At 37.2% G+C, this 23,640-nt stretch overlaps 1 protein-coding gene across 7 annotated transcripts in view; it reads left to right on the top strand.

Annotated features, from left to right (window-relative positions):
• Positions 1–23,640, top strand: part of KCNH7 (potassium channel, voltage gated eag related subfamily H, member 7) — a 411,835-nt gene that overhangs the window by 290,321 nt on the left and 97,874 nt on the right. For all 7 annotated transcript variants that reach the window (XM_014534137.1, XM_014534135.1, XM_014534136.1 and 4 more), the window contains one exon: positions 3,841–4,055. In XM_014534137.1, the coding sequence (XP_014389623.1) occupies positions 3,841–4,055 (215 nt within the window). The remainder of the gene's footprint in view (positions 1–3,840; positions 4,056–23,640) is intronic.

Here is a 23,640-nt window from a genome sequence, read left to right as displayed (position 1 = left end):
GAATTTTAAAAGTAAGAACTCATGGACAGGTACATCAGTGTGGTAACTAGAGGGAGTAGGAGGGTGGGTGGAGGTGGAAAAGGGCATATGGGGGATAATTGGTGTTGGAAAATTGAATTATGAGTACTATACCAAGATAAAGTGGGTAGAAATGAGGAAGTATAATATTCTCACAAATGAGCTGGCCCTTACTTTTAAGTGTAATGTTAAAATGATTCCCTCTGTGATAACATGCAATAGTAATGAATGAATTCCACAGAAGAAAGAAATCTCACTAAATGTCAGGACATATATTCATCCTTCAACACTTAAAAAAGGCCTCACAGACCACATGCCTTCATAAGCAATGGGAACTAGAAGATGGATTGGAAGAAGAAATGGGAATCAAGACATTCTGGAGAAATTATGGCAGATCTCTAGGGAGTTACTAGGGAGAAATTAGAAACCAACAGGCAATCCTAGGACAAATCATTTCAAATGTTTAGTTTTTATTACATTGATTTAATTTCATTGTATCACATAATTTTACATATATAGGACAAAAGTATGAAATATTTTAAAGTAAAATTTTATTAATGATTTTTAGTGTGACTCCTATAATCTCTGGAAATTATATAGTATCTGGCTCCAACACTGTTAAAATAAGATTCAAATATCTTTGCTTTCATAGATTTACATGTGACAACTACACACCTAGACTCTAACTTGAAGTATGAAATTTGTTTTGGAAACTCAAAAGCCATAAATAGTGTATCTTTAAGCGATATGATTTTCCAAAATGGTGAATAGCTTCTGGTAAAGTTCTGCATAAAACAATATAAAAACCTTACCTTTACATGGTAGTTATAGCTCTAGAAAATTCCATATATATGAAAAGCATCTTAAAAGTACATTGTATTCTATATGTGAAACAGGTTCAAGGTTCAGATAGTTATAAACAGGCTTTTCACCTACATGAATGCCCATTGGGACCTATGGGACAATTTTTCAAGGTGACAGAATAGACACATAACATCATTGTGACAAATAAAAATGCCTCACAAATGCCCTTAGAGTGGCGATTTTCAAGCTTTTTCATCTCATGGCACACAATCCAATTACTAAAACACTGTGACACACCAAAAAAATATATTTCTTGCTGATGTGACAAAAATAGATATGATTTTGATTCATTCACACTGTATGACTATTATTGTGTTGGCTGTTGTCATTTTTTAATTTGACAATCTAAGGGAAAAGAGATCAATGCCCCTGACTAAATAATCAAGTGTTGCTTGTTTTTAAAAATTCTTGTGGCACACCATTGTGCCTCTCACCATACCCCACTGAAAATCGCTGCCCTTAGAGTGAATTACTCTCATAGTAGAGACTACTTGTTTATCTGTGTAACCAATTCAGTGCAGTTTTTCCAGTGGAATGATTCACAGGACAATCAAAGTATATTTAACAGTCTTTCTGCTGTAACATCATAGATGATCCATGTTTTTATCCAGTTTTGTAAACAACTTTGTAGATAATCTGCGGCAGAAATCGAACATAGAGAAGGATGATAGAGAAAGGGAATTGAAAATGGGGCTAAAGGATTTTAAACACAATTTTTAACTTTATACTTCAGCCTTCTGCAATCTCTTGTCAGTATCCCTATGTATAGTAAAGTTACCTAAGGAGTGAAAATATGCCACTAGAGCTGAGCAATGGACAATACCAAGATATCTGAGTTCCTAGAATGTTTTACAAACTGTAACTATTAAGATATAGACTTGGAATGTAGGCATAGAATAATACCAAAAAAGGAGGAAACACCATTAAGGCTAGGTCTCAATGAGTGTATGGCCCAGCCAGTGTGGCAGAGTGGTTGAGCATTGACCTATGAACCAGGAGGTCACAGGTTCAGTTCCCAGTCAGGGCACATGCCTGGGTTGCCGGCTCAATCCCCAGGAGAAATCGTGCAAGAGGCAGCTGATGGATGATTCTCTCTCATCATTGATTTTTTTTTTATCTCTCCCTCTTCCTTCCTCTATGAAATAAATAAAAATATAGTTTAAAAAATAATAAAATAAATGAGTGCATGTAGTGGAGAGTTCCACCAGACCGAGGGTTCTGTCCCAGTCCTCCCTGAAGGCTAGAACAATTTGGTTCCACTTTTGGCTCTTACTTCTCTCCTTTACATATAAATAAAAAAGAAAGTAAAATTCTATATTCAAATGAGAACATGCTGGGCAATAAATATGCAGAGAACTCAATGACATTTTTCACCTAGGTGAACTTGGTCATCATCACAGAAAGAAAACTCAGGAAATGAACAGAAATGCACCCCAAGAAACAAAGTGTTTGCAACCCTGATAAAAATGCTCTTTAAATAACTTCGAATGTTTATAATAATCAAATATAACTCTTATAAACAAACATAATGTGATTTTTCTTTAAATGAAACTAAGTGATGAGTATTTTTTTAGCATTATATTCTGTCTGAGTTGATTGGTTGTTGTGGTCCAAAATACACAAACTATAACAGTTTCAATTGATTATACTTCACTTGGTGCATTAAGTACATTTTGATCCCTAAACTGTGTTAGTTTAATTCTGAACAGGGAAAAAAAATAAGGCAAAATGTGTTAACTAGCAAGTTCATTCATGCAATTTTTATGTTTTAAGCACTCTCTGAAGCAAAAAGTTAATGTCTGTATAATACTCATGGGCTCTGGATTTTTCTACAATTCTTCCTGATGCTACATAGCATTACCCATTGTACAAGAACCCCTGGAGCATTTTTTGAATCTTCATAAGCAAAGGACAATAGGTTCATCTCAAAAGAAGATGTTGCTGGCCAGGGTACTTATCCTTAACAATGGGTCAGGAGTCCTGGCACCTTGCCAAATAATCTTTGTGGGAAAGGAATTTGAGATATCATGAGAGTTGGTCAAAGGGTATAAATTTCCAGCTATACAGTAAGATGAATAAGTTCTTGGGATCAAATGTGTAGCATGGTTTAATAAAAAAGAGAGAGAGAGAGAGAAAGAAATAATAAGGTACTACCAACTTCAGGTATATTCTATTGCCTAGCTACGGGCACTACAATTGTAAATTGCTTGCCAAAGCATTCTTCTGGTATGGATTTTATTTCTTTTCTCTTTTTTCCCCTCAATAAGTGGTTAGTCAATTCTAAACAAAAGGAAAAAAGAAAAATAAGGAAAATATTTTAAAATCCCACACAGGATCCTAGAGTTTACAAGAATAAAAATAATAACAAAAGAAAGAGAGAAAGAAAGGAAAAGGAAAGACATTTGCCCTTCTTGGTCTTATCTGAAATTCCTCCATCTGGGCATAACTGCTCTGGAAGCTCTGCAAAAAACGTAGCACAGAGAGGAGAATAATATGAATTGGAGCAAGGTAGACTGCCCATTCAGAAATTTCATGGCTAACATGATTTTAACCAGAAGCAAATCCTTCCTTGAGTAATCCCTGGATTATAAAAGGAAATTCTTGAGAAACTTTGAAGGTAGAATTTGGCCAATGATAGAGAGTGGAGTTTTTTTGTTGTTTTTTTCCTCTCTTTTTCTTTTATTTCAGCCTTTAATGAACAAAGCTGAATAATAGCTAAAGCCTCTATCTCTCTCTGGGTGCACACCTAGACCCCATCTTATCCTCGGATACTCATGTGCTACTCCATGTGGCAGACAGTGACCCTAAACCCTATGTTTGGGTATCACCTAGCTAAATTTAGTCACACCTGAATCGGGGTCACATTAATCCTGGGTCACCAGCAGGTCTCTCAGGACTAGTTTTTCTTCTTCTATTTCTTCTGATATTGCTTTCACAAATACTTTCCAATTTTTTTAGGGCCTTTTAATCATATCAAGTCAAGCCTCCTGGGATCCACATCGGATTCAAACCTCAACAAATACAGCACCATTAACAAGATTCCACAGCTCACTCTGAATTTTTCAGATGTCAAAACTGAAAAAAAGAATACATCCCCTCCTTCTTCAGATAAAACTATTATTGCACCCAAGGTTAAAGATCGAACACACAATGTGACAGAGAAAGTTACCCAGGTAGGACATGATTTTACTATCAATTTCAACTCTTTTAAAGGTTCTTTTCTGCACAATAAAATACATTCTTTTTTTTTCATGAATGACTATCAAGAGAGGTAAGCCATTTATTTGCACTCTATCTATAAAGTATAATTTTGTTTATTACAAGACTGAGCAAAAATAGGCTAACTTGGCATCATTGTTCCCTTTATACTGTAGAGGTGGTTAACCTGCTATTCATCATGTTTGGACATTTATTGTTTTGCTGCCAACTCTTGCATTATTAAAGCATGGTATTTTATTATAATGGATATGTCTATTGAAGCTTTAGGTGACTAATCGGTATTTACTCTTAACTGTGGCCTTCTATTTTGCACTTACTCTCCTAAGTAGAGTCAGATAAGTCAGTTGACTTGGGGAAAAGAGCTGACTGAGATGATGGAAAGTCAGAGTAAACCAATGTATTTCCCAGTAACAATATTTTATTGTTTTCAAGTCAATATTGCATGTTGAACTAGGATAAAAAAGTACCGTCTAGCAGGAGTTATGTTTTAAGACGAGGGAAAAATTACTTGTACTTATTATATTAAAAGACCAGCCTAAGTAGTACCTAGCTTTTGCTTACAATGCTCTTAAATTGTTGGGAATTCATGACTCTAAAACTTGTGTCAAGCAAACATTTTTTTTTTCTTATAAACAAAGTACTTAATATATTTGCTTAGCAATTTTTTTCATAAACTGTCACAATATAAAGATAAACTTGAACCAAATCTCTATACCAAGCATTGAAGATTTTGAATTAATAAAGTTGTTCTGTAATTATAATCACTGCAAACAACACTCTAGTAATTTGTAAATAACCTTATTGTGTGAGCTGATAGCTATGTAATGACTGCATGTTCATTGAAAATAAACCTGAGCAATCCTTATTGGAGATGGAAAATGGTACATGCCATACTCTGATACATACTTTGATATTTATGTAATAATGAGGCTCTCTACCCTTGGCATTTTGTTCTTCTTAACTTAGTAAAATGAGCTTAACAATGGTAAAGGAAAAGTCTACTGTATTAGCATGTCTATGATGCTTCAAATTTTACCTTAAAAATTCCATTATTTGTAGATAGTAACCACCATATGGCTATATAGAAATTAAGGTATTTTAGAAATTGCACAGGAGACTGGTGGCAAATATTAGGGTCAGGGTGCTGGCAGTAGCATACCTGAGGAGTGGTGAGGGCAGCAGAACAGGAGAGGAGACCATAGGGAATTGTATAGTGCAGGGCCCTCTAACAATGTGGTCATGCAGGAGTGCTTGACTGATGGTTTCAAATCCTCCAATTTTAAAAAGAAGCTGGAAGCCCAGAATTTATGATTAAACTCTTAATTTCTAAAAGTTGGCAAACTAATGCAAAACACCTTTAGGCCAAACAAAGCACATTTTGAGGCCTGTGGGCAGCCAAGTGTGACCTTGGCAAAGCTCTTGGTTTACCACAGGGCCCACCCAATCGTGCAAACTCACCAGGTCCATGGTGCCAGAAGAGGGTGATGCCAGTGTGGATCAGAGGTGCCAGCTACCTGCTCTGGGGTCTTTCTAGGCCTGATGAGAGAGAAACCATTTATACAAATAGCCATAAAGAAACCATGTTAATAAAGAATACAGAAATACTACGGGTTAGGGGGAAAGTAATTATACTTTAATAGGAGAATTTTCGGGGCGGGGGGGAAGAGATAGGATGGAACATTTAAACTAGATCTAGGAAGTTCATTTTCAAACTGGGAAGTAAGTGACATCTAAGAGCATAACTTGGGAGTCACATACACTTGTGTTTTAATTCTGGCTAAATCACTCATTGTGTGCCATGGAGACAAGTATCATTTATTGTGTGGCACTGAGGCAAGTTTTAGTGTTGGCAAAACTTATTTCTCAGTATTGATATAAGAATTAAATAGAATAATGTGTAGAAAATGTTTACCACAGTGCTAAGTACATAAAAATTAATTTCAGACATTATTCTGTTTTCTAATAACTTACCCCTGCCCACCTCACCATCTCTGCAGGATTCTTTTATCCCTACATTCCCAGGATCTAGTAGGACACTTGGTGTAAAGAGGTTCATGAAATATTTAAGGAAGGAAGGAAAGAAGGAAGGAAGGAAGGAAGGAAGGAAGGAAGGAAGAAGGAAGGAAAACAACAATTAGGAAGGAAGGAAGGAAGGAAGGGAGGAAGGGAGGGGGAAGGAAGTTAGGAAAGGGATGTTGGCCAAGTGAATAAGGAAAGGGGTGATAATCACAGTTAGGAAAACAGCAAGAACAAAGTTCTAGAGAAACAAAAGTCCATGTGTCTTATGAGAACAAGTGGTTTCCTGGACCAGGGAGAGACTAGTCTGGGCAGGGGCTTGTCACAGGTCAGGGAGCTGCTGAAACTTTCCCCTCTAAATGGTTCTTTACCACCTTGGGGGTCTGGGTAAAGTACAATAGCTTCCATTAAAGCATTCTTTTAATGTCTTACACTTTCTCCTTAAATCCATGTGACTTTTTACTTAGCTTCATAACATTACAATATTTGTTTTAACATTTTAAAAACATGTTTTAAATGACTTACCACTGAAGGAATCAGAGGCCCACAAAAAGACCCCACAGTTTTCCTACAACTTCTCTTACTTCACCCAAATCGTGGAGTGCCCCTCTCCACAACCTCCAAAGTATCCCACTTGGATAAGTATGATGCAGGCAAAAAACCTTTTAAGGCATTGGAAGATTGGAATTGGATTTTGTTTTATAAAGGATCCTTTTTTTAACACTGTGAAAGATACAGTGATAGGAAGGTGATTCTGGAGACAGATAGAACACTTAAGTGGCTGGCTATGTTCTGGCCAGAAATAATGAGGGACTGGAAAAAGGATGAGACAAGAAACTAGAAAAAATGATCAGTAGGAACACTCTATCTTTTTCTTAGTGCCCCCTTTAGCTCTTAGTAACAAGGCTTCCAACTGTCTACAGTCATACCAAACAAGATAGACATCAACTATTGAGAAATTCCTCCCGCAGACATAGCCTCTGAAATGTCGTTTAAGCACTTGGAAGCTGGGTGATCCTATGACTATTTTCTCATTTAGTGTTTGTGAAGGTTCCTGATCATGGCTCTCTCTTGGATTCCCATATTCACAACATATAACACCATTATCTCCTAGTCACTAAAAATAACTTGTAATAACCCAAGACTTTGTTATTCCCTTTGTTAGGCCTGTGTGGAAATTCTCCTTATCTAGATATTCACAATGTATTTGCTATGGGAAGCTAGCAGTATTTTCTTTATCTAATATTCTTATTTGTTTTATTCCCTTAATGCATTTATGTTAATTCTTTCTTCAAAAGTTTTCAGGGTTTGGTTCACAGATCATCCGACAGTGAGTTTTTGTTTTTTTGAATATATTTTTATTTATTTCAGAGAGGGAGGGAGAAGGAGAGAGAGAAACATCAATGATGAAAGAGAATAATTGATGGCTGCCTCCTGCACGCCCCCTACTGGGGATCGAGCCTGAAACCTAGGCATGTGCCCTTGACTGGAATGGAACCCAGGACTCTTCAGTCCGCAGGCGGATGCTCTATCCACTGAACCAAACCAGCTGGGGCCAACAGTGAGTTTTAAATGCTCCACTGAGCATAAACAATAATGCAGACATTTTTTTTAAAGGCATAAATGAAAGGAACATTGATCTCTGCTTATGTTATGCTCTCTACCCCTTTGTGTCCCATCTCTAGTATACATTGGCTAATTGCTAATTAGCCAATTAGTTGTTTGCCTCCTTAGCTAGAGTGGGCTTCTTCAGAGTAGAGATCAGGTTCTCATTCATTCATTCATCCATACATGCATACATTCATCTATTTACTTATTCACTTAACAAACATGTATTGACAACTAATGTTCACAGTACTAAATTCTGAAATTCATGTTAAAAGGCAAATTTTCTGTCTTTGAGAAGTGAGGGAGATGTATGAGTACAGTACATAGGCATTACAATGCAGCATGAAGTATTACACTACAGGTATGCTCAGAGTACAGAAGTTGCGAGGAGAGGAGAGGAGAGGACACATTACCTATGTTGGGAGTTTGGGGTAGTGTTGGGGGAATATAAACTCTTAGATGAGTTTTGAAACTTGAGAAGTTTTCAAGGTTAGGAATTAGAATATGGAGTGGGGCACCCTTGGGAAACTGGATACCAATAAATGAGTGTAGCATGAAGTATTTGTATCACCAGTACATAGCATAATATACAACATTAAGAAGAATCTTAAAAGATTCAGAAATGGACCACTAAAGGTACTGGAGAGAATTAAGTAAGAATAAATCTGTAGGTCAAAAATCCCTAAAGCAAGTATCTGTCTTCTAAATTCTCCCCTTAGACAAGATTTTTTGATTCTTTGTGTTGTTTTAGAGACCCATTTCATTGGCTGCTCTTACAGGACAAACTTATGGATTGCATCAGCTCTTTCTGTGATAGTCCAGCTGACTTTCTCTGTTCGTTAGAAAAAATAGAAAATAACTCTCAAAAGGTGTGGATTTTTTTTTCAATCGTTACTGTAATCCAGCTGGTACAGACTGATGTGTAGTAAGGTCTACTGCAGGGAGGCAAGGCCTCAGTTGGCCAGTTTCTACAACTTTGGAGTGATGAAGAGAAAACAATGAACTGAAAGAAAAGTTGAATAGAAAACAAAGTTTTGCTTTTACTATGCAATTGTGGTTCATAATTGACAATCAAATTCTTGGTTATATCTGCCTCCTTTTAAATAAAGTAAACCAAACTTTGCCTCTTGTATTATTTCATTATTCCTGAGGCTACTTCTATTTCCAGTTCAAATGTTATGCTAATTTTTATGATAAATAAAAAGTATCATTTCTTTGTCATGTTCAGCTTTTACAAATTTAGTATTAGGTCAATCTCCTTAGATATGTATGAGTATCAAGAGGGTCTATGCCCAGCTGGCATGGCTCAGTGGTTGAGCGTCAACCTATGGTCAGGGGCACATGCCTGAGTTGCAAGCACAATCCCTGGTGTGGGGCGTGCAGGAGGCAGCTGATCAATGATTCTCTCTCATCATCTCTCTCTTCCTCTCTGAAATCAATAAAAACATTTTTTTTAGAAAGAGGGGTTTTTTTAGAAAGATGATGGCTCTGGATTCCAAGACTTTATTGGCCAGTCACATGACACTCTATTAGTCAATGCTATAACACAATGCCAGTAATAGAGCCCAACTGAAGCCACCTTAAGCAAAAAATAAATGGAGGAGCTACAGTTTAATGGATCATATAATCTAAATGCAGGGGCATATCTGCTTTGGGGCATGGCTGAATTCTTTGTTTAAACAGCTGATGACACTCTCCCCCCTACCCTCCCACCCGTGGTCCCCATCACCCATGCTTTCTTCTGTGTTGACTTCACTAGCCCTGTGGTGGAAGCAAGGCCCTCAGACTCTCCTGTCTCACTTAATACTCATAGCTGGTGATCTGTTAAGAGAGCCATCTCTCCTCTAGTGTCCATATGATTCCTGAGAATGTAGCCCCTGATTGGCCAACTTCAGTCCTGTGCTCATCCTCATGGTGCCTTGACTGACAACCACGCCAGAACAATTCATTGGGGGAGGAGATCCACTAAAAAGAACAAATAGCAATGCCCCATGGCGGAGATGAAGATAGGAATTCAGACTAACAGCATTTCTCTCTCTCTCTCCTTCTCTCTCTCTCTCTCTCTCTCTCTCTCTCACACACACACACACACACACACACACACACACATTGAATATACATTATGTGCTGAAGAGGCACTAGAGACACAGAAGTATAAAACCTAATACCAATAATCAAGGGGTTATAAAGGACTTAGAGAAACACCATGCAACAAAATACATAATAATAGCACTTATAAGTGCTAATATAAAAAAATGCTATAAATCATATTATAAAACTAAATGTAGTTTGAGGTGTGTTTTTTTAAGGCTCTGTACTAGTCAAATTATGATCAAATAGTTCTATCATTTATTACTTTATTACTTAAGAGAAATGCCTGTTAAATTTAAAAGAAACCCATATCAAGATCATTAGAAAATAATACATATGAAGGAACCTAAATGAACAGGAGATTTTAATCTGGAGAAGAGATGATGGGAATGAGATTTACCATAAGTATAGTTTCACTATAGCATCATGAGGGAGAGTACTCAAGAAAATTAGTTTTGGGAGTAATCACAAAGAGACTTAGGTCATAAGAAAGAATGTATAAAAAGTCATAAAATCTTAAAATCTATAAAGAACTTTAAAGCCAAAATAGATTTCCATTATTTTGGAATCATTTAAGAATATTATTCTCATAAAAATAGAATTATGATAGATTTAATAATAGCTGACATTGATCGAGCATTTACTATGTGCCAGGCTCTATGCTAAGTGGTTTGATAGATTATCAATTTTAATCCATATAACAGTCCTATGAGTTGGTACTATTATTATCATCTCCATTTTGTAGAAGGGGAATCTTGCTTAAAGAGAGGAAGCAACTTACTCAGGTTACATAGTTAATGATAGAGTAGCCTTCAAATAGGTTATCTGACTCCAAACATGAAGTTTTTAATCTCTAAAGAACACCCTCTCCATGATTCAGTTGTTTCCCTACTTTTCCATTAAATATATTCAGAAATTAGCATGGCATTTGGGTTTACCTGTAACATTTGACAGCATGGTAAAATGTCATAATCTGAAAGTTTAGTAGTAACTAATTAGAAAAGTGAGTCTACAGATAAATAGGAAGAGAATCTCCTCAAACTCGCCAAAAAGCTAAATAAAAAGCCATCCTTAAAAGGGGAGATTCATTTCAGCACATCCCATTTTCTTGTTTAAGGCTATATCCCATTTTCCTTTCTGCTGATTTTAGATTAGGATGAAGAGCTTTTGGTTTTTGTTGGTGACATGTGACTCAGTTGCAAGAAAGGCAAAATTACACAAACTACTGGCATAAAGATGAGTTTAAAGATTATGGTTTCTTACTTCCCACTGATCTTTGTCCATTGTAATATGCTCATGTAATTCAATGGCTCTCAATTTATATTAATTTTAACAGAACTGAAAAACAATGTTTATAATTCAGTATTTAGTCAGAACTAGAGATGGATTTATAATAGAGAAACAGCATTGACTTCATTATATTATCTAATGTTTAAAATTATAAATGTCTTCAATTTTTATATAGCAATTATGCCCTAATAAAGCTAAAAAATAAAGGTATTAATTATTGTTACCAGACCACTTCTGCAACAGTGGCTAGCCCTGCCCCAGCATGGTCTGGGACCATTGCATGCCCAGTTTCTTGACTCATGCAGGTGAAAGTGAGAGTAAGTTTATTAAAGCTTGAAACAGGGAGGCAAAGGAAGAGCCCCGGAGACAGAATTAGTGGGTAAGCCCAGGACGAGCTGCTGCTGCCCACTGCTCCCCCGGGTGCAAGCCTTATTAGACCCTTAGAGCTTAGGATAGAAGCAAATTACATGCCTCAAGAAAGGGCACAGGTGTGCTCAAAGAAAAGCACATAATGGCATCCTTTGTCCTGAGAGTTTTATCTATTTTCTATAGGCAGAAATTTTCGGGGAGGTCCCAGTGTAGGATTTCAACAGAATATTCATTAGATCTCCAGGTGTGTCGTTTAGTATGCCTATGTATCAAAATGACTATATAGTGGGATCAGGAGTCATTCTTTGGTTAGTTGCACCTCTATCTTGGATTAGTCTGGCTCTAATTGTATTTTTAATCTATCTCCCTGATTAAGGCAATTTAAACCACCTGCTGTTAGATATCTTTGGTTAAGGGGGATAGATTTAGATGACTTGCTCTTAGGTATCTTTGGTTAGGGAGAACAGAGTCTTGTGATTTATTGGTGGACAGTTAATTGCTTAGCCATCCGGCCATTTGTTCAACCATTTGTCTCAGTTTCTTCATTCCACTTGCCAGGGATTACTGACCTGCCTCACTATCTCAGGCATAATAGTACAACATTTCTTAATGCTTTCTGTAGTTTCAAATTGGATAAACTTCATCATAAACTGTCTTCAGTGATACTAATAAAAATATCTTCCCGTTCTGGCTACTGTTGCTCAGTGGTGAGAGTATCTGCCTGTGCACCAAAGGGTCAAGGGTTTGCTTCCCAGTGAAGGGCACATACGTGGGCTGCAGGTTTGATCTCTGGCCCCAGTCAGGGTGTGTGAGGGAGGCAACCAATTCATTTCTCTCTCTCACGTGGATGGTTCTCTCTCTCTTCCTCTCCATTCCTTTCTCTCGAAAATCAATTTAAAAACATATTAAAAAACAAATGTCTTCCAGATACAACTACAAATTAAAAGTGGTTTTATATAGAGCAATACTTTTCAACAATAATATCATTGTAACTCTAACTCCAATTCAGATTCTGATACCAACTGGATGTCCTACAACTCAATTCTGACACTTTCTACCTGGTTATAGCACCAGATGCCACAGGTTAAGGGTTCAGTCCCACAAGACTTCCCCCCACTTCAGACACCCATTGCAAGTCCAGGTGGTCACCTGTGCTTCTGACCCAGTGGCTGTAAGTTGGAGGTTGCCATGACCCCATCCTTGGGTTCAATTAATTTGCTAGAACAACTCGCAGAAGTCAGGAAGCCTGTTTACTAACTAGATTGACAATTTATTACAAAGGATAGGAATCAATAGCCAGATGAAGAGATACCTATCAGGAGGTCCTGAACAGGAGCTTCTGTCTCCATGTTCGGGCCTAGAATGATAGCATGTGGAAGTGTTATGGAAGCTCTACCAATGCAGTTCTTTTTTTTTTTATTTTTTTTTAATGGAGGCTTCCTTATGTAGCATGATTGAGTAACTCATTGTCCATTTTGATGGCTTTAACCTCCAACCCCTATGCCCACCCTGGAGGTAAAAGGGTGGAACTGAAAATTGCAACCCTCTAATATCTTAGTTGGTCCCTCTGGTGACCAGCCCCAATCCTTTTATGATTTAGAGGTTTTGTAAAAGTTGCCGCATTAACATAACAAAAGACACCTTGCTCTCTCTCACCACTCAGGAAATTTCAAAGATTTAAGTGTCCTGATTCTGTTTTGGAAACTAGAGATTTAGACCAAATATATATTTCTTAAAATGAATCACATTATGAGTCATGAATTTAAAATTACACTTAATTAAAAAGTCTCTATTTTTCAATGGTTAATTTTTATAAAATCTCATCAATTCTCACTCTTAAAATTACAAAAAAACACAAAATTCACAATACTTCTCCAGTATGATTTAAATAAACTTCATTTGTTGCCTAAATTAGATATCAAGTAAACTTCAATAAACTATAAGATCATTTTGAACTTCCAAAAATAGCAATAATTACAAAATTTCAAATTAAATTTGAAATGCAAAACAAGTTCAAAATTGCCTCTGAACACTTTGAATTTAATATGGCATCAGTTTTATATTCATTGTCTTACTGCTATTTACAGAATACCATAAAATTAGTTTAGCGAAACAGAAATCCCTATCCAAAGTTTTCCCCATATTCTGAATTTGGTCTGTGTCCATTCATACAAAGTGAAATGGAAAACAATATAAATGGGTGATGCAAGTACAAATGAAGCACATTCAGTGAGATAATTACCAATTCAATATGTGTGAGTGTCCAGGTAAGAAACATTTAGACCTGTAGAGAATTTTGTGAGTTTATTTGAGCCAAACTGCTCAAACAATTGCTGGGAACCAAAATCTCAAGAGATTGAGAAAATTTTCCAGAGAATGGCAGTTCTGCACCTTATTTTATACATCAGAATCAAAGGAGGGAGGGTGGGGAGTGTAAGAAGTTACCTGAAATCCATTGGTGATAGATTAGGGAGGTGGGAGGCAGCAAAGTGGAAATCTCTGGGATTGGATAAAAAGTAAAAGGAATAGACACATACTTCTTTTACATAGGTAGATACAGGATAGTTAACAATGAACAATTACTAGGATAACAATTAAAATAAGGTGTGGTCTCCTGCTCTGGTGGGAGATTGTGCCCTAATAGGTCCAGGAAAAGGAAATTACCTAACATTCTAAAGGTATGTTATCTTAGATGCAAAAAGCACAATAGACAAGCTCAATTAAGGTAAAGATTGACCTTTGTCAGGAAAGATACTAGCCTAGGACATGACTACCCACTATCAATCTCTTTTAGTTAGGAAGTTTTAATTTCAGACCATCCTATGTGGTTACTTAGGTATCTCAGTTTGTAAGGCCCGTCATGCAGGCCTCCCCTGAGTTTGTCAGGTTTAGTTTGTGGCCCCTGTTTTGTCCACATGAATACTTACTAAATATAAGTCAAAGTGTTGTCAATGTAAGAAACATCCAAACCTGTAGAGAATTTTTATAAGTTTAGTTGAGCCAAACTGACACGACATATGCCAGGAAGCAAGATCTCAAATGCTCCAGAGAATAACAGTTTTGTAGTTTCTTTTATACATTTTAAATTAAGGAGGGACTATAAGGAAAAATACATGGAGGGGAGAGGAAGCAACTTGAGGATGGAATTACAGGATAGTTAAGAATATGTGTTCTCTTGGTGAGTCGGAAAGGGGCATTGCAAAGGTGTGCTAACCTAGATGCACTGGAACAACAAACAGAGCTTACTAAGGAAGTTATATGCCTGGGGCATGACTACCCACCATGCCTGTCCAGTTAGGAATTTATGATCTGATCACCCTGTGAAGTTACTTTATGTAGAACCCCAGTGTTATGTATGATGGTGATACAAAAATGTTTAAGTCAAGGTTTTTGCCTTCAAGGGCCTTTGATTGAATATGAATCTTTGACCTTCAAGATTCTTTTTCTCTGGGCAAATAAATATATCCTATAATCTTTCAATAAGGAATCCTATACAATAAAAGCCTAATATGCAAATCGACCGAACGGCAGAATGACCAGTCACTATGATGCGCACTGACCACCAGGGGACAGACGTTCAACTCAGGAGCTGCCCCTTGGTGGTCAGTGTGCTCCCACAGGGGGGGCGCTGCTCAGCCAGAAGCCAAGCTCACAGCTGGAGAGCACAGCAGCAGTGGCAAGAGCCTCTCTTACCTCTGCTGTAGGCGGGCTGTAAGGAGAGAGGGGTCCTGGATTGTAAGAGTCCCAGACTGTGAGAGGCATGTATGACTGCTGGCTTAGGCCCAATCCCCTGGTGGACACCCCCCGAGGGGTCCCAGACCAGGCTGAGGGACCCACTCCCCCATCCCCAGTGCATGAATCTTGTGCACAGGGCCTCTAGTATATAGTAACTATAGACATTTAAGTAACAATTGCTTAATTCAGGAATGTTGTATGCTATATACATATTAAATATAAAATAAGGATGTTCATTATTTTGAATAGGAAAGTAATTTTAAAAAGGAGTTATTTTCTAACTATTTTTACTAAATATTATATGCATAGCAAAACTGATCATCACTTGCTGACATATTTTCTAAATTAAAATAAAATTTCATTCAATTTAAAACACCTTAATTAGCTTACAAGTAATACTTATCCATACTCTAGGTGATGAAAGAAATTTCCATGTGAATCCCTCATAGCCACTAAGAGCCATAGCTTGTAGGGGAAGCATGTATATATAAAGCACCTGTTTAGTTTTGTACATTCATCACACATTTTTAAATGAAGGGAGGAAAATATTGCCTCCTTTAAAAGTTATGTCAGCCAAAGAAACAAGTTGAAAGTAGATGCTTAAAATAAAATATGAGTGGTCAGAAGAGATAGATAAAAATAATTTAGCTTAGCATACATTACAATTGTCTGGTTGCTATGGCAATGGCCACACAGAAAGATTGCAGATATGTGTTACCAAGATGATTCAGTTTTGATCCCCCCACCCCCCCATTAATATGAGCCTTGGGTAAAGGTCAAACTCAGGACCAGGAAGAATACACTGGCGGGAGAGTTCCTTTGCTCATTTGCCCTCATGGCCTAGGGGTTGGGACAAATGTAGTTCAATGTGAGTCACCTAATGAAAGTGGGCAGTAGCAATAAATTTTCCATGACGGGAGAGTGTGGGTTGGGACAAATGTAGTTCAATGTGAGTCGCCTAATGAAAGCGGGCAGTAGCAATACATTTTCCATTATTCACAGGCTGAAAATTAGGTAAAAGATCTTTGTATCAGATATGAAAATCCGGAGCACACATGTCATTTTCACACACCCAAGTGGCACAAGATCTTGTAATGTTAAGTGACTGAACTATTCCTTAAGTTGAATTCAATCATGGGATATTGTTTATAATGAAAGATTTATAATTAGATATTAAACCTATAAAACCCAATTGCTTTTTAAAAGTTCATTTAAAAGCAGTTAATCTTCATTGAATTTTAAAATTTTAAAGAAACTTTAGATATCATCCTCTCTCTTTCTCTCTTCTCTCTTTCTGCCTCCCTCTCTCTATTCCCTGGAAACTCAAGTACATCTCAATGGAGCCTGAGAATTTTGAATTTTTAACAATCTCCATTGCATTTGCAACATCTGTTTCCACATTATTAATATCGGGCAAATTTGAAAAACATGGATGTTGCCCAATCCTTTTATTCTGCAGTTAAAGAAGCTGAAAAGAGAACCCAGTAGAGACTGAGGTTTCACATTTCTTCAGTTGGTATTGTACATTGTATTGTTTTCTGTAGATTTCTTAATGAGTTCATTGGTCCAGTTATATTTTCTTATGATGTTTTTGTTATAATATCTTTGTTTTTAAAAGAGACGTAATTCTTGTTTATGCAAATCATACTGGATAACAGGCTCCCCTTCATCAGGGAGCTACTGCCATATTGAATTCAAGAAGCAATCTTCCTCAGAGAAACAAGCTCCATTGAAGAGAGTGGCTAGGCTGGAGTGCTCTAGTACCGGCTTCTCATAAGTGTTTCCTAGGAGAATAGTTTTCTTTGTCAAATAATACCCACTCTCCCCAGAAATTAACATGGTGAATTAGCACCTTAAAAATTCTGAGAAGTACTAAATTAAACACATCTACAAAACAGCTTTACCCTTTATTTCTCAAACATTTTTATGACAAAAACTGTTTTTAATTATTTGTTTATATTTTCTACCAATTCTTATCTTGAGGAATTCATATTTGAAGGGAGAATATTTAGATAATATTCTTTAGGTAATAATGTTTTTTCACAGGTGACTGTGAGTACTGATTATTCAATTCAAATATGGATGTGTGATAAATTTTAAAACTTTTTAAAGAAAGGAGGTTGGGATTGGTGTGCGGTATGATTGGTGAGAAGGGGGTGGTACTTAATAGTATAGGAGCTGAAAACTTTAACTTTCTTCCCAGTTAGGTTCTTTAGATGGTCTAATAATTAAAATGACATAGACAGAATAATAGGCAAAAAACAAATTTTGTGTCTAGGAGCCCCAAATCATGAGACCCAAAGATAGTCAGGAAGTTGAGGCTTGTGTGCCATCCTGAATTAAGGAGAAGGGGTAGGTGTCTGCACTTCCAAGGGGGAAAAAGACAGTTCAAAGGAAGATGAGGAGTAAATGGTAAACAAATGTTTGCCTTGCTGTGCAGATAAGCCATTCTGATGAAAAGTAATCTTTGGTATTAACTCTCTCCTGTCACGGGTTCTCTATCTAAAAATCTTTAGGCATTTAAGGGGAAGGTAAGCAGCCCTTCCTGAGGCTGTTGGAGCCTGATGGTCTTCAGCTCCAAATAATCCACATGCCAAAGTGATATATTTTGGAGTCACATATTCTGCTTCCCCTCAATGGGAACTATACTTTTCCTTATTGTTTTAATGAAGTCTACTAGGGTTTATTTTCTAACTGTACCAAATATAGAACTGGCTCAGAGAAGAAGGAGAAAATACCATCTGCATTTCCTTTCTTTTCTCTTTTAAATGTCATCTATATCTCTTTTTATGTTTCAAATATATCTTTCACAAACACACTTTGTATTGTGGAGCCTACTCCTTTAGAATCACTTAGAAAGGAAAAAAATGTGGGATGCAAGGTCATGGAGAAGAGAATTAAAAAGTGTCTAAATCTCTCTTCTGAGAATACCATAGTTAAAGCTGCCTTTCTCTTGTATTTTAGTAGTTAAAGAGTTGAGAGTAGAGAACTCTTTTTCTGCTCTGGTCCCAATGTCCTGAGATCAGTGGTACAGGGAGGTACCACCAATGGTAGGGACAGATGAGGTGGCATGCAGTGTGAGGTGAACCAGGTTACAAAGACATGCTGTGTTTTATACTCTTGTCTCCTCTATTTCCTGTTGGTCTCTCAGTTTTCCTTTTCAGATGTGGCAGAAAATATGAAAAATGGTCTACAGCCAGCTCTAGTTCCTGTTGCCTGTTGATCTTTCTCACATTGGAAGTGAAGTATCAAGCTGATAAATCCCCAAATCATTATTAGAAACACAGTCTTAATTTTCAGGTCATGGTGACAACACTGGGTGAAATTGATTGAAATCAAAAGGAAAAAAAAAGAATGTAATAGAAAGATACATTCTAGAGCTGTTTTTTGGTTGACTGGCAGCAGTCAGTTGAGCTGTACAATCCTGTTTAAGGTGATAAGCTGTCATTTGTAAATTATGCCCATAGCTATATCCATTATTCATGGGGTTGGAATCAGAAAATAGTGTGATTTCAGGCCCCTAAATTTTCCTACCTGCAGGCACCTGAATTACTTCCAAAACTGCCTACTCTACTGCCTCTCATTTATTTTCTATCATTGTTAGATCCTACCAGCCCACTTCGTGTTTCCAGTGAAGAAAGACTTCTCTTTTCTCTTTCCTATATTTCCTTCCATAGAAATGAATGAATAAAGTCCTAATGAAAAGGGTGCTTATAATTCTAGTAAATGGAAAAGTGCAAGCATAAGATTTCTGTATAAAGTTAACTAAAAATAAAGTATTTTCCAAAGAATAAATACCACTGCCTACTCTAGACAACCTATTACTTGAAAGACTAAAGCATTAGCCTCCTGGATATTAAAAACAGAGAGAGATGATTATCATATTTTTACATTTTAGAATCATTTAATATTATCCTATATAATAAAAGGGTAATATGCAAATTGACCCTAACAGTGGAATGACCAGGAAAGACTGGTCGCTATGATGCACAGTGACCACCAGGGGGCAGATGCTCAACACAGGAGCTGCCCCCTGGTGGTCAGTGTACTCCCATAAGGGGGGCCCAGCTCAGCCACAACCCGGGCTGATGGTTGTGAGTGCAGTGGTGGTGGCAGGAGCCTCTCCCACCTCCTTGGCAGCACTAGGATGTTTGACTGTGGCTTAAGCCTCTCCCCCCCATCAGTCGAACATCCCCCGAGGGCTCCCAGGCTGCCAGAGGGATGTCCAACTGCCAGGTTAGACTTGATCCCCTGAGGAGTGGGCCTAAACTGGCAGGTGGACATCCCCCGAGCAGTCCCGGACTGCCAGAGGGCACAGGCCCAGCTGAGGGATCACCCTCCCAGTGCATGAATTTTTGTGCACTGGGCCTCTAGTTTATTTAATAAATAACCATAACTACTCAGTTTTGACTTCTGATTAGTCATATGAAGATTCTGAATACGTTTCTTATATATTTTCCCTCAAATTTGCCTACATTTTAAAGCCAAACTCCCTTTAGAATCACGAAGGTGCAGAGGAGAAAACATCAGTGCAGAGTGAAGTTGAAGAAATGTTGCCTTGGAGGCAGTTTTGTTCCATCCTGAACCTTCAAGCCATTCTCTCCTTTTTTTCAGTTACTAAAAAAACCCATAATGGAGATAAAGATTATTTTAGTTCCTGTTTAATTTCCACACAGTTATCATCTCTGGCCTATCCAATGGACAAGAAAAGAATGATCACATATTGTATGGCTAGATTAGTGTTCATCCTGACTGCAATGATTTTTTTTTAATAACATACGAGAGAAATACTCTAGTGTTATTTCAGAGAAAAAACACTTTATTAAATAAAAGAATGTCTTAATGCAATTATTCCAATAGTTTTGAAACTTGAGCTCCTTAAACTACTAGATGCCAATAAAGAGGATGGGACTCAAGGGGATGGAGCATTGAGACTTTCACACTACTCCCAGATTCAGTCAGATAAGCTTCATTCTGAGTGGTTTCATGTATTGGCTTTCTCTTAAGGGTGTGTGTGTGTGTGTGTGTGTGTGTGTGTGTGTGTGTGTGTGTGGTATGTTCTGAAAAACTTGAGTCAGGCACTCTGAATAAACTTTGGTCTAGTTCTGCTACTTATTTTGTGCTTTACTTTATGAAAACTGCTTGAACTTCATTGATTCTGGTCATCAAGTCTTTATTTTTATAGATACTTTTCAGTGAAGTGAATTATCCAAAGTTCCATAAGTTATTGACTGCACACTACAACTAGAACTCTCATTTCTGAATGTATAGTGCAGGGCCCTTTCCACTTGGCACTCCCACTTGGGAGCAGAGCCATTTTAATTCCTGTATCTCCAGAAGTGGGTTTTTATAACTAGTTACAACCAAGTAATCAAATAGGCTACTTTTTGAAATGAATATTCTTCTATCTGCCTCAAGAATAGGACAGAAAATTAACTTTCTGGGAAAGCAAACAATTTTTGTTTATCACAGTCACAAAAATTTAGGTTATTTCTTATTTGTTCTGAGAAGATTCTCAGAAAAAAGAATCTGATGCTACTTTTGTGCCAGCAGGTTTAAATGTAGAAGTGATATTAATTGTCAAGAAGAGACACAATATACAGGGACAAAGCAACAAAGAAAACAATGAACTTCTGTTCCTTAAGAAATTATTTTTTCTCTTTGAAAAATAGGATTCTTAAATGTTGTCAAGAACAATAATTCCACATTGCAGAATCCTTTTTCATTGCAAGTAAAATTGAATTCCATATAGCAAAATACAGCAAAATACAAAATTACATGCCTAGGGGAATATCTGAAACTTGACTTGACCAGCATGGCTCCTTGTCCACAATATTTGAAGAGGTTATATTATAAAATGTTTCACTTATTGGCTTTAAGGTAAGAGTTTTTAAAATATATTCTATTTATTTAACACTCATACATCTCTGTTTCCCATCCATATGCATTGTTAAATTAGAATTTTTAAGTTTCTGAATTTCAAGAATGAAATTTGAGAATTTATTAAAATCAGTAATATAATTTATTTTTTCTGCATTCTATTTTTATTTCCATAGCTTATGAAGAGTTAATTTCTTAATAATAGGAGTTCTTCCCCATCCTCAACCCTTGAGAATAAACTCAGAACCCAATTACTGGTGCTAACAGTGCCAGGAATTTTTGGTTACAACATGTGAAAATTAACCTGCTAATAATTGGGATATGATTATATTCAGTTGGCACTTGAAATTCACTTTGTGTTCCAGCAAACTTTAAGAACACACTTTGAAAGTTGCAGGGAAACATTTATTTTTAGAACAGTTATCCAACAGAGGAAGGAAATATTCTTGATTAATCTATAGAGGTTAGGAGACCCTGCTTCCACAACATTTGCTATTTCCCCAGCTTCTGTAGTTGCGGAGACAGCAGACATTCTTTTCTCTTGCTTTGGCTTACTGCGTAACTTGGGTGAATTGCCACACCTTGATTATGCTTCAACCAGTGAGCTCAATATAGCTATTTAAAAGTATTAGCATTGTTTGAAATAGTTATTCCCAACCCTGTCTTAGAGAGAAAACTTTGTTTTTTAATGGACTAATTCCTTTCTTGCACTATCATCCACATGAACTCACTTTAATATGTCCTTTAGAGTCAACTTTTCTCATATTCCTGAAAAACAAACACACATACAAACACACTGCAGAAGGCATTGGAGTATTTCCTCCCTTCCACCCCTTCTTACACTATGAGTGCTTTCCGCCTTCCTTGCAACTTGTATTCACACTCCTCACCAGTTGTTTTGTCTCTGGACCAACAGTCTCCTTAAAGCTCTACTTGTCCTGCTTATAACAAGACTTGAGGTTTGCTATCAAAGATTCCTAGACTTGCATTAGTGCCATTCTTTTCTCTATATATCAAACTCTACCATTTCTGAAATCCATACCATCTCTAGTTAAATTTGTCAGGCATCCAAGCTTGCATTGACCTCTTCCATGCTTACACTCTAAGGCACTTGGTCTGTTTCCACACAACTAAACAATTAATTTCTATGTTGTATCTCTTGTTAGATGGACATATGACAGGTAGGTAGGTAGGTTAGGTAGGTAGGGACATAGACACATAGTTGGATACATAGATGCTAAATATTTCTGTGTATGTGTGGATGTATAATGAATTTTGTCATCTTAACTAGAAAGCTTTGAGAAATAAGATTATAATATATTTGAAAAATATGCTCCAAAGAACTAGCACAGTGCTCACTCATCAGACTATAAAAGGGGTAAATAAAATGCCATTTTATCTGGTACATTCTTGGTACTCACAGGAGAAGATTCTAACTTCTGGTAATACTTCTTTGGTTGGAAGAAATAAGGCCCTCATGGACCCATTCATTTAAAGTTATTTCTAGGTGCCAGGTAGGTCAAATAAGATTCATGAAAATTAAGTATACTCCCCCTTTTATATATTATGTCCTTGTCCTTGTTCTCTCTCTCTCTCTCTCTCTCTCTCTCTCTTTTCCAATAAGGAAAGAGGCAAGAAGTGATGGGAGACATTGTAACGGATAGAGCAATTTAGGGAGGACCAGCCTAGGCTGAACTGTAAGAGGTTGAAACTCTGATACTATGAGCTTCTAAATGGAGATCAGAGAATGTCACCTGGATTCTAATTACAGGCCTTATCACTCAATACTGACAATGTTCTTGTCTACATTGATTGAAAGATCTGAGTAGGGACAATACCTTCCTTATTGTAGGTACTCACTAAATATGTTAAGTATGAGGCAAAACAAATGATTCTCTCATTCTCCAAATATGTATAGAGTACCAACTCTGAACAGGACACTGTGTTAGAAAGTCTGTGGCAATGGTAACACATACCTACCGTCCACCTGAGTGCACAAAGACAGAAATATTAACAGAACCCATAAAAAGGTGTGATAAGAATTGTACTATGGAGTAAGGGTGATCTCTGAGCAGAGAAGAGGCATCTAACCCAGCCTGGAGGAATTGGAGGAAGCAATGCCTACGCAGAAATATGAAGGAAGAGAAATAGAAGATATTAACCAGCTAGAGACATGGGCAGCTGAGGGCAGATGGCACACACAAACATTAGCGCAGAGATTTTCAAGCCTAGTGAATAGGTGAGGCTAAGTTCCAGGTTGCTGTGGGAAGATACCCAATAGACTATCCAAATGTTTTAAAGTAATATACAAAATTGCAATTCGAATCTGTTTAAAAAGAAATTCCCTCCGTTATTCTCATTGCAATAAAAATCCAGGTTTTCTGAATGGTACTAGTTTGATGAGAGTATCCTATATAATAATAGAGGGATATGCTAATTAGCCCAGACACTGTAACAGTCACGACCAGTTAGGCATGTAATAGTCACAACCTGTCAGGCGCAGCCCGGGAGCAGCCTCCAGCAGAAGCGGCCACCAGTGGGGGCGCGCGC

This window comes from Myotis brandtii, unplaced genomic scaffold (assembly GCF_000412655.1).
Source record: "Myotis brandtii unplaced genomic scaffold, ASM41265v1 scaffold125, whole genome shotgun sequence".
Classification (NCBI taxonomy): Eukaryota; Metazoa; Chordata; class Mammalia; order Chiroptera; family Vespertilionidae; genus Myotis; species Myotis brandtii.
This window is presented reverse-complemented; position numbering and strand designations above follow the sequence as displayed.